General features: G+C 35.3%; 2 protein-coding genes across 3 annotated transcripts; one reads left to right on the top strand and one right to left on the bottom strand.

The window, feature by feature from the left end:
* Positions 1-1,561: 1,561 nt before the first annotated feature.
* On the top strand, positions 1,562-3,367 carry LOC102627010 (N-(5'-phosphoribosyl)anthranilate isomerase 1, chloroplastic). 2 transcript variants are annotated; one of them, XM_052440180.1, is made up of 5 exons: positions 1,562-1,866; positions 2,009-2,074; positions 2,152-2,519; positions 2,601-2,764; positions 2,843-3,367. In XM_052440180.1, exons 3-5 carry the CDS (start codon positions 2,289-2,291, stop codon positions 3,066-3,068), a joined length of 621 nt encoding a protein of 206 aa, XP_052296140.1. In that variant the 5' UTR covers positions 1,562-1,866; positions 2,009-2,074; positions 2,152-2,288; the 3' UTR covers positions 3,069-3,367. The 2 variants fall into 2 exon arrangements, with proteins under 2 accessions (XP_052296140.1, XP_006486307.1); XM_006486244.4 differs by having other exon boundaries at positions 1,562-1,832.
* A 72-nt stretch (positions 3,368-3,439) lies between these two features.
* LOC102617119 (uncharacterized) lies at positions 3,440-12,089 on the bottom strand. Its single transcript, XM_052440181.1, has 24 exons — positions 11,776-12,089; positions 11,417-11,547; positions 11,131-11,215; positions 10,890-10,943; positions 10,592-10,635; positions 10,371-10,474; positions 9,683-9,746; positions 8,576-9,035; positions 8,007-8,339; positions 7,670-7,891; positions 7,424-7,522; positions 7,257-7,329; positions 6,899-7,026; positions 6,505-6,796; positions 6,183-6,421; positions 5,974-6,098; positions 5,647-5,764; positions 5,294-5,349; positions 5,070-5,163; positions 4,807-4,996; positions 4,659-4,727; positions 4,494-4,597; positions 4,351-4,419; positions 3,440-3,808 (listed from the first exon to the last, which is right to left on the bottom strand). Exons 1-24 carry the CDS (start codon positions 11,827-11,829, stop codon positions 3,701-3,703), a joined length of 3,315 nt encoding a protein of 1,104 aa, XP_052296141.1. The 5' UTR covers positions 11,830-12,089; the 3' UTR covers positions 3,440-3,700.
* Positions 12,090-13,236: the final 1,147 nt, after the last annotated feature.

Raw genomic sequence — 13,236 nt, forward strand, 5'->3', positions numbered from 1 at the left:
ATGTCAATAATTTTACTTGAAGCTGGCGGCTGTCTCACTGCCAAGGATTTTCCAGGAAATTGCTGCTGGGAAAATTTTATCCAAACGTCATCAAAATGACGTGTGGGGTCCCCATACTTTTACTTCTGCTCCGTCTTGCCCTGGTCACTCCGAATGAGAAGCTGTCCTGTAATGATCAGCCGCCCACAAAGACCAATTCTTAGCCATACATCATCATTATTTATTTATTTTTATTTTTCATTTGGGAAGAAATTTCTTGCATGCTTCTTTTGAATCTTGAGTCACCAACACAATTAATGCTGTTCTTTAATGCTGTCTGAAGCTGACAACAAGGAGAAATAATCTCCAAGACTCTCCCTGCATTGGCAATACGATTAAGCAAATGGGTTGGCATAGAGAATGATGGGTAGGTTTGAAATTGTGACGTTATAATTTTTTAGTTATAATTGTTGTGAAAAAGAATTATGGTTATGAAATAAAAATTAATAATATATAATAAATATAAATTTTAAATAATAATTTTGATAAAATTATTAACGATATAATAAATTTTTTATTATATAAATGTAAAATCATATTAACATATCTTTTAAGTTACAGCAGTTAGTATTTATTAAATATTTTAGTGCTGTAATTTAAAAACTATAATTGCACAACCTTAATCTCAAACGCACCCGATATTATTTAGGAAAATTATCATTTGTATATCCTTAGTTTACTCCATTATCAAAAATACTACAACACTTTGAGGGTGTATCAATCGTCCACCATAAGTTGACAAAATGTATCAACTGACTAACAAACTGTTAGTTGTTGTTTAAGTATGATGACGTCAGAAGGGTAATTTGGTCTTTCCATATGATACAAGTGATAATTTAAGGGTATACAATTGATAAAAAGAGAATTTAAGGGTATACAAGTGATAATTTTCAAGGGTAAAATCGTCAATTCACTGTAATTCCGTTAACTTTCAAACGGCAGCTAACGGTTTGGTGGTCGGCTGATACATTTTGTCAACTAAGGCTGGACGATTGATACACCCTCAAAGTATTGTAGTATTTTTTATAACAGAGTAAATATAGGGTATACGAATGATAATTTCCCTATTACTTATCACAAATGTATTAAGTGATAAAAATTTTGTGATAGTTACAAATGTATTGCAAGGTAGGTGGATCGTGAATAATTTTTTTCCACCGATTGCAATTTTTTTAAAAACTGGATAGCATATTCTCTCCATTGTCTAATGATTTACTTGGATAATTAGAGGAATTAGTGTGGTACTGTGAATGTGACTTCTTAATTAAATAATTAAAATATTAGCATTCAAAGCATTATGATACGAATATTTGACTGAATCAATGGTAGTTTTGGAGTGTTTAAATTATATGTCTAATATTTGACCTTTTCCTTATAAGAATATAATTTTTTGAACGACAAGTATCAACATGCCATGCTTGTAATATATAGTAATCCACATTCAAACCAACGTTTATTATCATACAGAAGAAACTTAATAACACTAAAATTTGACCGAGAAATATCAAATAGAAGCTTTGGAGAAAATCTACCAAAAAACAAAATATCATTATCAGCGGGGCCCGCTGGCTGCATATAAAGATTGGGCCGAAATTTTATCTTAACGAGAGGTGTTAAATACGGAGGCGAATGTGTCATTTTCCCATAGCTGCATTATAAGTTCATCGTTATTTAAACAGTAACAGTTACTATCATTTGGCGGGTAACTTTTGACAACTCGCTGCCAAGTTACATCTCCCAACAAGATATGCAAAGCATTCCCATATTCTGAACATAGAGCAATATGACCACCGGTCGATTTCTCTATCCCTCCTTGAGCGTGTTTGGGTGATTTGCGTATTTACTGTTCGATGAATTTCCCCAAAGAAACGTTATTGTTTTATATGCCATGAGTTTTCTGGGTTCTAATATTTTTGCGCTGTATATATTAATGCATGATTTTTTTATTAACTGCATTCATCTTTTACAGGGTTGAATACTACTAATGGTCACTTTCAGCCCAAAATTTTTGAGTTGCACAAGAGGCATATCCAAGGTGATTTAATTTTACATTTTGTTCTTATTTTTAGCATGACATTTATTGCAAGGTCAGTGATTTTCTTGCATTTACAGGGGCCACGGAAGTGAAAAGACTATGCTTGCTAAGGAATGGGTCGTTTGCAAAGAATAAGATTACCTGCAGTTCTGCCCACAACGGCAAATTTTCTTCTAAAACTGAACAAAGTGAAAAGAAACCGCCTTTGGTTAAGATGTGTGGAATTACATCAGCCAAAGATGCTGCTTTGGCAGCAGAAGCTGGTGCTAATTTCATTGGGATGATTCTTTGGCCCGACTCCAAACGTTCAGTTTCACTTTCGGTTGCAAAAGAGATTTCGAAAGTTGCGAGAGAATACGGGGCAGAGCCAGTTGGGGTGTTTGTGGATGATGACGCCGAGACAATGTTAAGAGCTTCTGATTCCGCAGACCTTGAATTTTTGCAGGTTTGCATTTACTTCTGCTCTTGATTGCAATTAACATGACAATGTTCAAATAGTTACATTTTATGCTCTGAGGTTGTGTAGCTTCATGGAGATGGTTCTCGATCAGCATTTCCAGATTTAGTGCAAAAAAACAGAATAATATATGTACTTCATGCAAACGAAAATGGGGACCTACTGAACCTGATTTCTGATGAAGAGTGCTCTTTGGTTGATTGGGTTCTTGTGGATAGTGCAAAGGGTGGCAGGTAAAAGGAAAATCTTGCTTCTTGTAGTATTGTTCTTGAAGTTCATTTTATATGAAATCTTTCTGATACTCTGTGCAGTGGCAGAGGATTTAATTGGACCCAGTTTATGTTACCACCAATTCAAAGCAAACATGGATGGCTCTTGGCTGGAGGGATCAACCCTGAAAATGTTTGTGAAGCTCTTTCTATCCTGAAACCTAATGGAGTTGATGTTAGTAGCGGCATTTGTGCCTCGGATGGTATTCAGAAGGATCAATTGCGAATATCTTCCTTCATGAATGCAGTTCATTCTATGCACTACTGAGTGGCGATGACTGCCAAAGCATGACCCGACAGATAAATGACATGAACCTGACTGCCAAAGCATGACCCGACAGATAAATGACATGAACCTGACTGCCAAAGCATGACCCGACAGATAAATGACATGAACCTTAGTCCTTCAAATATTTGAGACGACTCAAGAATAAGCAGTTCCCGAACTGAAATTTGAGCAATTTGAGCTACATATGTCTACTGTGAAATATTTTCCATTTTTAATATGAATTGTGTAAGCACTTTGAGAATAATACTCAAGGATTGTGCGGCCTGTCTTCGATCTTCTTTCACGAACAGGCAATAACTAAGGTGAAGCTGAAAAGCTATCTGCAATTGTTATATCAAGAATTTCGAAAAGGATTGAAAGAGATTTTATGCATTAACATGTAAATAAAGTTCCAAGTAATGCATAAGGTGTCTCAAGTATAATTTTAGTAGTTCTGTACCCCCCCAATTTCTGATTTCAATAAGATTCTTTACCAATTACAGTTTAGAGAAATGGGGAGTTAACTATCAGAATCATCAACACCCGAAGTTTGCAGGGGTGCCATATCCCAATGCATTATAAGATCTTCATGGAGGGCTTGTCTTTCAAACGCCACTATGATAAGGAATTTGTTATAGCTGCCACCATTTGCGCCTCTCCATTCTCTTTGCAAGTTCACCTGCTAAATCTGCGAAGTTCTGAGCCCCATTTTGCAGTTCTTCAGTTCGTTCACGAAGCATCTGGTATATACAAACAAGGGAAAAAGATTGATGAAATGAAATAAGGAATCCAAAAAAAAAAATTTACTGGAGAAAATTAATGTGATAATTTTCCATCATAATGGTGGTCAGAGCCTAGAATTTTAATCAGGGGATGCCGGAACATAGGATGACCTTACACCCCTCCCCCACTTAGAATGGCTCCGCTCGTCACCGCGGCCTGAGCCCTCTGGTTTTGTTTAGCCACCTATAGGTAGTTCGGGTTGCCTCCAAATTTTTTTAAAAAAATTATTCCTCTCTACCAGTTCAAGATGCCAATTAAATTATAAAACCAAAAGCCTAAATACTGGCGTCCACATTCCAACGAATTTGTATGATTATGTGAGAGATACTTCTTTGGTAGGTTAGGCAGTATTGTCTAAAGGTCGGGCTTGTAAGATTGGTCAATTATTTGCTCTCAGAACTTTTAGAGCCATTATTAAAACAGTTATAGTCTCCAGAAAACTTAAACTTCCCTATTGCTTTTCGAAAAGTTGTCCTTAGACACTCAACAAGTGATTTACCTCGAGTTTTTCCCCGCGTTCTGCAAGCTTGTCCTTTGCTTGTGCAGCTGCGGCGGCAGTACCCTGGACCTGGAACCACTGATTAAGTTAGAAAGTATTATTTAGAAAAAAAAGTAAATTCCGATTATTCAAATGGAAATTACCTCAGATTTTTTATATTTAGCCTTAATTTCATCAACAGTTCTGGATTTAGGTTTTGTGTCAGTAGCAGCACCTTCAAATAATTTTTTCCTCTCCGTTCCCTTATCTGTCACAACAGCACTGTAAGGTGTACACAAAAAGTTAAAGAAACAAATCTACGAGTATACCTTTTCTATCGTTCTTGCTTGTTTGGGACGAAGATGTAACGATTAGAGGTCCATCAATGTCAATGTCATCTGAAGCATATTGGTAACACAGTCAGAGAAGGAGGGAGAAAGTGCCAAAGGAGAAAGATCAGAGTAAGAGATAGAGAACCTATGTTAAGTTCAATGACTCCTTTATCATCTGGAATGTCCGTGGATGGCTTTAAGAATGGTGGGTTCGAGAATATGCTGTCTAAGTGTGCACAAGTCTTGTTACTAACTTCTGGGATAAGTACATTTTGTTCCGCCTTATCTGCTTTGAAGCCCTTAATAATCCCACCTAAAATCCCAAGGGCAGTGCCCTGTGACCGTGGAAATTAGACACAGAATCCCACATTCTATATAGAAGCAAAGACAAAGAGCCTAAATATCAACCTCTTCTTTCCTCTGAGCAGGAGATAAATCGATAGTGGCGTCAGCTGCAGCTTCAAGGACCTTATCATGAAGATGGGGGAAAGACTCTGGAATCCTGAAACAAGGCAAAGATTCATATGAAATTACTGGGAGAATCTACTCTAGGCATATAACCGGATGCAGTATAATGCACACACAAAGGAAGAGAGGAACGGGCTGGAAGGACTAGGAGAAGAGAGAGAGACCTGAAATCATTTTCCCAGGAAAACAGTGACATGAAAGCAAATTCAAATCCATTTATCTGCAAAAGAAAAATGTAAAAATCACGTACTAGACAATATAACCCAAAGCAAAAACTGATTGGCGACGCCAAAATACATGCGAATACACACAAATATCATGTGATATTAGTATGATTCTATCACTAGTCTGCTTGGCATCTAAAAGAGAAAAGCAACCGCTTTGACAACAATTAAATTGTGACATAATTTAGGGACATGGATCAATGTTAAGCTGGTATTGTATGATACCGTATGGATAAATATCTGGTCAATTTAGAAAAAAAGATAAAAAATAAGGAAAACGAAGAAAAATCAACCAGGACAATTTCCCCACTATCAGACGAACATAGTGTGTCCTCCATATTAGTTTTATAGTTCCACCTTAGTAGTGACATTAGAGAAGTCTCTCCTCCTACTTCAAGGTATGGCAAAAACCTGTCAAATGATAAAAAGAAAAATACTAATAATAAAAATAAGTTTCAAATAATTGGGCAGAATATGCCAAGATTCAAAAACCTATGAAAAAATTTGGTGCTACATATATCTATTTCCTCTTTGAATAAGTGAAAGGGATTTGGTTTTTGAAACATAAGATATTTTACAGCATCCACATCAACAAGAATTGCAGTTTACATGAACTTTACCTTATCTCAATATCCCCAGTTTGATAAAGTACAACTAGACCACACTCTTTCTCATTTTTCTTAAAGCTTGTAGTCCAACAACAAGGCTTTAAAAGATTCACCTTGTGAATGGAGTCAGTATGCCCCTAGAAATAGGCAATTTTACTTCTTGTCAAGTGGAGATAGAAAAATCATGAACTTCAAACAAATTAATGAGAAACCAGAGGCACCTGAATCAAAGATTTCAAAGGGTACAACCACAATGCATCTTCATAACAAAGTAAAACAAACAAGTGCTCGAATATCCGCTCCAAATATGTGGCTTCAGTAGAGGTTTCAAGTTCAGCTACAACTGGATCACTTCCAGTGTTGGCATTTGTTTGATCAGGTTCACTAGTAGCTTTGCTATTTTGAGGTGCGTTCAATGACTGTTTCTCACTGGAAGTTTCAGAGAAAAAATTCCCACCCTCTGCATGAATGCTTGTATCAGGAAGATATAACTCGAAATGCAAAAAAGAAATTTTATTCTCTTTCACAACTGAAAATACTTGCCTATAATGCACATATAAATCGCATTTGACTCCTGATGATGTATTGACCGGGAGAAAAGTATATGACCTGTGGTGCTATCACAAACAACAATATGTGCATCCTTGGTCATAAAGAACAACGTCTCCTTCTTGGTGTCATTTGAAGAGTTGATATCCGAGTCTTTTGGACTTATTGTCAAGTTACTTGTGTCAGAGAGTGATTTCACAGCCAGATACAGTACAGGGGAATTTGAGTTGGATAAACTATCTGTAATAAATAAAACTGAGAATGTACTGATGTCAAGCATTGCGACCTGAAATACGAATGTGAAAAAGTAAATCCTAGGCCGTACTGCCACTCAACACAAGCTAGAAAGCACAGTATCAAAGAACAAAACAAAAAAATTGATCCTCACTTGGCTACATTCAAATCCTACGGCAAGTCTGGCTCCAAAATTTGAAAATTTGAGGTTGCATATGGGAGAATTGAGGACAGAAAATAAAGCCTTGCATTGAGGCCCATCCCCACCGGGCAAAATGTGAACTGCAGGCAAGTTATGCAGCAAAATTCATAAATAAGACTGAAAACAGTGTATATGGAGAATTAATTACAAAATTGAAATTAGCTTTATCTGTTGTACTTCTAAAACCAGCCAACTAGACTGATCCAAGTTGTCTATATGATTTGAACCATTACCAGACAAAGTTCCTGACAGCCATAACACTACTGATCTAACAATTATAAGAAATGACATAAGTATATGCAAACCCAACCTTCTTTTCCGGTTTCTGTCACTAAGTTCAAGGTTTCTTCGTTTGAACTCTTGATGAGATTATATAACCAAACCTACATACTCTCCAAGAAAAAAGGGAAAAAAAAAAGGTCTTTAGACGATTACATCTGCTGACATTATGAGAAGACACCCAAAAAATGCTCTTACCAAGCCACTAGAACTGCCAATGGCTAAATTTAAAGTGACGGAGCAAAATTCCAGTGCTGATACTGATTCACTTTCTGTAGCTGTTCTGATACCTGGCAGCTGCCCATCAGACAATACATGCTCCATCAAGCAAGAATGTCCCAATCAAAGTAATATGATCTGGATTAATAACCCCAATAACAACAGCCAAAGTTGTACATAACAATCCCCAATAAGAAATCACAAAACTGATATAACTCAACCAACCTCAGATCCTAAAACGTGAATAAGTGACAGAGTGGGATATGTGGCATCCCATATTCGAATAGATCCATCTCTGTAACCTGCTATATATAATCTCTCAACCAGATAATCTTCAGCATCATATAATTGGCAGGGAATCCCGCCGGTCAAAGGCCACTTTGTAGTACTCCCTGTCAACTGAGTTGATGGTGTATGTGATGCTCGAACTTTCGCAGCTGAGAGAGTCTAATCAAACAAAGTGAACCTAATTTAACAGCTGGTAATAAATCAACAGCAGAAATTGCAGATGAATTTTGAATCTATCCAATGTCTCTCAAGAAATCTCTAAATCTAATAATACCTTTGAAAGTTCTACTGACAGCTTCCCATTTCTACATACCATACACAACTTTCCCACTGTCATGTCCGGTTCAATGGTGGGTATGAGAATGGGATACTGCAATGAAGAAGAAGAAATATTTTTCCTCTCTTCAGATTTTTTAGAAGAAAAGCGTGGTCTATCATAAACATGTAGTTTTCCTGGGTTTGTCAATACACATGGCATGGTGCCATGACTTTCATTCATGCCATTAAGTAATAGAACCATATCAACAAAAGAACCTTTAAGTTCAAGGTCTACACGGCCAATGCATTTCAAACTTTCTATTCTAGAAGACCAGTTCAGGTACAACATCTGCAGAAGAGAAAAAAAGGAATTATAATTCTAAGCTTACATGAAAAATGATATTTCATGGACATAGGAGACTAGAAATTCCATCACTGTTCGCCAAAGATACAAAGAGATATAATGTTGACTCAAACAATTGAAAATAAGACGCCTTCCACCATTATTATATTGAATTGGACAATAACATAAGACTTAACTATGAGCAGAATGTAAAAAGTTATTATTCGGGTTAAGAAGAGTACTGTTAGGACTTCTTCAGACCCAATTTCATCACCACCATAGACAAAGAGTTGGCCACGGCAATCATTACGGGATCTCTCTGCAGACCAATGCAAAGTGATGACAGGGAGTCTTCTGTTTCCTGATGATAATTGTAGTTTACTAAAATCAGCAGATGAATTTTCAGATTTCCGATCTTTGGTAGAGGCTGCAGTGTGTAAGTTCCAAAACAATATATCTCCATCTACATAACCAACCGCAAGAACTGACCCATCATTAGATGCCCAACAGAGAGAGCTTATCTCTTTCTCCACTTGTTCATTGTCTGATACGGTTTCAGAAAGATCATGACTGGCATTTTTTGAAGGATCATCAACTATTTGAGTCTTCAATTGAAGATCTTTACTCCCCCTAACTAGGACAACTTTATCTTCAGAAACATCCCAAAGAATAATCAAGCCATTCGCATATACAAGCAGCAATCTGCAAAAGGAAATTCTTTTAATGCTTCAAAATAAGGGGAAAAAACCGCAATAGAAATGGTTTATTTTTTTTTCTAGTATCAAGTTCCATTTTTTGGTATAGTGTTTTCCTCAGGCTTGTTAAAGGAAAGTACATATCCATCTCCTGGGAATAATCCTAACAGAATTTGTAAAATTGGTCATTCTACTAGCAGCTTCAGCCGGGGTCACATAGTATTATAGAATAACCCAGTATGACATCACAATAAGTGATGCAACTCAGTAAATCTCCAAGCAAAGGAGACACCAAGATCCATTTTCTCTATCTTGCATCAATGTTACCAGCATACAAAAACCACAATGGAGCTCGGGTTCGAGTTCCATTTCCAGCGTCAGAGGCACCTATACCTACTTAAGTTCTGTAAATTGTGTACCTACGCAGTCCATGAACACCTTGATTACTGAGACTTAGAAAAGAGTAATTGCAGCTCAAGATGTCTCAACTAACACACTGACTGAATCCCAATGTGGAGTTCACATGCTTTTGAAATTGCAGTAACCTGATTTCAACAAAGAAACGAAGTTTGCTTCTGATGATGAAATCAATGAAACCAGACTCATCAGGTGGCATGCAGTAAAAGAGAAGAGAAGCATTGAAGGCTGCCTTGCCTTTTTCCCTCTGAATATGGTTGGGGCAGAACTCCAACAATAGATGATTGAATACTAGCAGCTTCTGCAGAATTGAGAAAGATAGTAGCATTGTTTAGATGTTGGGTATTGTATAGCTAATACAAATGATTCTGAAGTTGAAAACAGAATAATTGACCAAATAGACATAAGTAAATTTAGTATGCCTAATTTTCAACTCAAGAAGATAGGACAGGCCACTGAAAGAACTGTGAAGTAACAAGAATTTCAGGAAAATGTCTCGATTTTCTACTTTGTTAGTAGTTCTAGATAAATTATTTTAAAATAATGAACCATCAATTAGATTCCTTTTAAGAAACAAAGTAGAAGTAAAATGTGTCCAGAATTAGACCAAGAGCAGAACCCTCAAACAGGCAGTTTCTTGTTCGCATAAGATAGGTTTTATGGATGAAAAGGAACAATAAACTATGGAAAAATTGACAGAAGAACTCTTCATACCATGTTACCAACTCCATTATATCTCTGCTCTTTAAAATCATCAATGTGAAGAAAAATCAATCAAAGAAGTGACTACAATTGGACTGCAATTAGAAAAGAAAAAAATTGATGCATGGCTCAGGACTCTAAGAATGCATATTCATCTCAAAGTAAATTCACTGGTGCCAAAAGTAAAGCCTTTATTCACTGGCGCCGAAAGTAAAGCCTTTACCTTCTATAACATCTTTCGGAACATAATACGGTGAATGTATTAATTTTCCTTCTTCAGTATCATACTTCAATACATACACCATTCCATACTCATCTCCAATGTACCTAAATGTAATGAGGAGGTACCAACATCAATAGCAAGTTACAATATTTAGACTATAACTTGCAGCCAATCAATGACAACTGAAATGCAATATGCTAAAAGAAAATCAACCGTTATACATGTAACTGGTGCCAAAGATAACAGAGAAAGCAGTTATATTGGACTCCCATGGTAAAGTAGAAGTTATTCTCCTGGCTTCTAAATCCCACAGCTGTCAAAACCAACAAACTATTAATAATCCAATCATTCTGTCCATGGAAAGGGGAAGAAAGTAAGAAGGAAATGGCTAAAAGTACACTTTTGTAAGCAACTTTGCCAGACATTTGCACTGGATGAAGATATAATAATTCCTAACAGAGTAATACTAGAGTACCTTATAACCAGACAATTGCAGCTCCGAAAACGAAGAATCAGTACCTGAATTTCATTTCCACTGGAGATACTGACCAAAAAACCCTGATTTTGTAGGAACTGCCACAAATATGAAATAAAAAAATGCCATATTTTTGTGCTGTCATAAAAATGGTGCGCAAAGATTTTTTTTTAAAAAGGGAAAAAAATCCAAGCATAGTGAAATTTGAATAACCAACTTCTCTGATCATGCATTTAATATATCCACCAGGAGCACAAAACAGAAACAAACGTATAAAGCACGAACCTCCAAATGCTTAAAGGCTAACTGCTTCGGAGATACAAGAAGGCCTTCAATATTATCACCACCAATCACTTTTATCCTACCATCTCTGCGGTGAATATAAAGAACCAGAGATTAATGAACGCCAATAAACTAAATTTTGTAAAATAAAGTGCACACCAGCCAGCTTCAATAACCAAATGCAAAACTGCTCAATTCCAATGAGTAAGGCAATGGCCAAGTGCAAGCCAGTTTCTTTTATCAATTGAACGCTCATTCTTAACGTTACCAAACAAAAATATCAACTCACTGTGTTCCGATTGCCAAGAGGGATTGAACGTGATCAAAAGCCAGAATTGATGCAGTTGAGGGGATTCCATAGTGGAGAGTGACACGTGGATCAAAGTCCTTTGATGTCAGATTTTCCTTTATCTCATCATTCTGTGGAAGAATTCCATAAATGCTGTGATTAATTAAACATCTTTACAAAAAATAAAATGAAAAAAAAATGATGATCTCAAAGACAAAAGAAGCAATGGCTATCTAAAAGCACTTATATTTCCAAACGCATCTCTTATACAAGAGCTTTTTATGCATTGTAGCGAATTATTCACAAATTTTATATATTAAATAATTGTAACGATTCGTATGAAGAAATGAATTGAGAACCTGACGAGGAGGTGACGGTTGCTTGGTGGCTTTTTTAAAAATTTTGGTGAACATTTTCGAAACGACAACGGATTTGCTGATTTTCCAAAGTCTGTTTACAAAACAATTGAAGTTTGTTTTCGGTTTGTTCGTTTCCAGTTTTGGTGCAATTGAGGATATTGGCGCGATGGAGGAGAATTTTTATCGGGGGTTGGAAGTTTTGTGATTCGAATGTTTGTGATGCGGGAATCTGACGTGGAATCGATGAGGTGATTGTATCTAGGGACCCACTAAGTAGCTCTTTTAGTCACCGTTTGATTGATTTGATTGGTATCCATCAGCGCAAAAATTGACTTTTCATCTTTAACATTGTATTCTAAAAATTATTCTAAACATTCTATACACTTATTTACTAAATTTAAAAAATTAATTTTTATTTTATACACTCTTTAAAATATTAAGAAAAATATCCACTTAAATCATTTAAATTAATTTATTCAAAACACCAATAAAAATTCAGCACACTCAAAGATTTTTTTTTAAATAAATATAACATAACTTGCAATAATGAAACTTAGTCAAGTTTTAAATAGATTTTTAAAAATAATTTTATTTATTAGTTTTCGTTAATCAAAGAATGCATTCCATATCATTTTTGCACCTATAATTTCTTTAAGATCAAGAAGTATAGACTTTCACTACCCTAATAATAATTAAAAACTAAATTGTAATCTGACCAAAAAAAGAAGAAGAAGAAGATGTTGACTAGGTTATTAGGTTTAGAGTGCTTTTATTTTTTAAAAAAAAATCAAAGACAAAAAATATGAGCACCTTTACAATAATTTCAGCTTATTTTATTTCTTAAAAAATGTAACTCTTACAAATATTTAATCTTCAAAATTATTTAAAATATTGATTTGTTGTTCCATGAATTATTTTTTAAGATGTTAGATATAAAATATTATATGTTAAATATTGAGTGTATTCTATGAGTGTTTAAAGTAATTAAATTGTATTGGGTCATAAATAAATTATCCTTAATAGTAATTTATATGATGGGTGATTTTGTAATAAATTATTTTATTAAAATAAGAGTATTTAGAGTAATTTTATAGTGCAAATAACCTTACCCGTAACATCTACCCTCACTCTCCCCCGCCAAAAAAAAAAAAAAAAAAAAATTTAAACTGCATTTACTTCTTGTTGTGTCATAATCAAGTTATTAGTGGTATACTTTTGAATTTTTTTTTTTAATTTCTCTTAGAACTAATAATTTTATTCTTAGAGTAGCATTCCCACAATATTTTGTTCTTTACATCAATTTTTTTTTTTGGTATTCAATAAGAATGGGAAGGGGCCGCCCGCAACTCAAAACATTGGAGAGAGCGAAGCCATACTATTAATAAATGTTATTTAACCATATCCGAAGGGGTAAATAGGGAAATATACCCTTGCATCGAGAATATTCGAATAATTTGGCGG

This window comes from Citrus sinensis, chromosome 4, assembly GCF_022201045.2.
Source record: "Citrus sinensis cultivar Valencia sweet orange chromosome 4, DVS_A1.0, whole genome shotgun sequence".
Classification (NCBI taxonomy): Eukaryota; Viridiplantae; Streptophyta; class Magnoliopsida; order Sapindales; family Rutaceae; genus Citrus; species Citrus sinensis.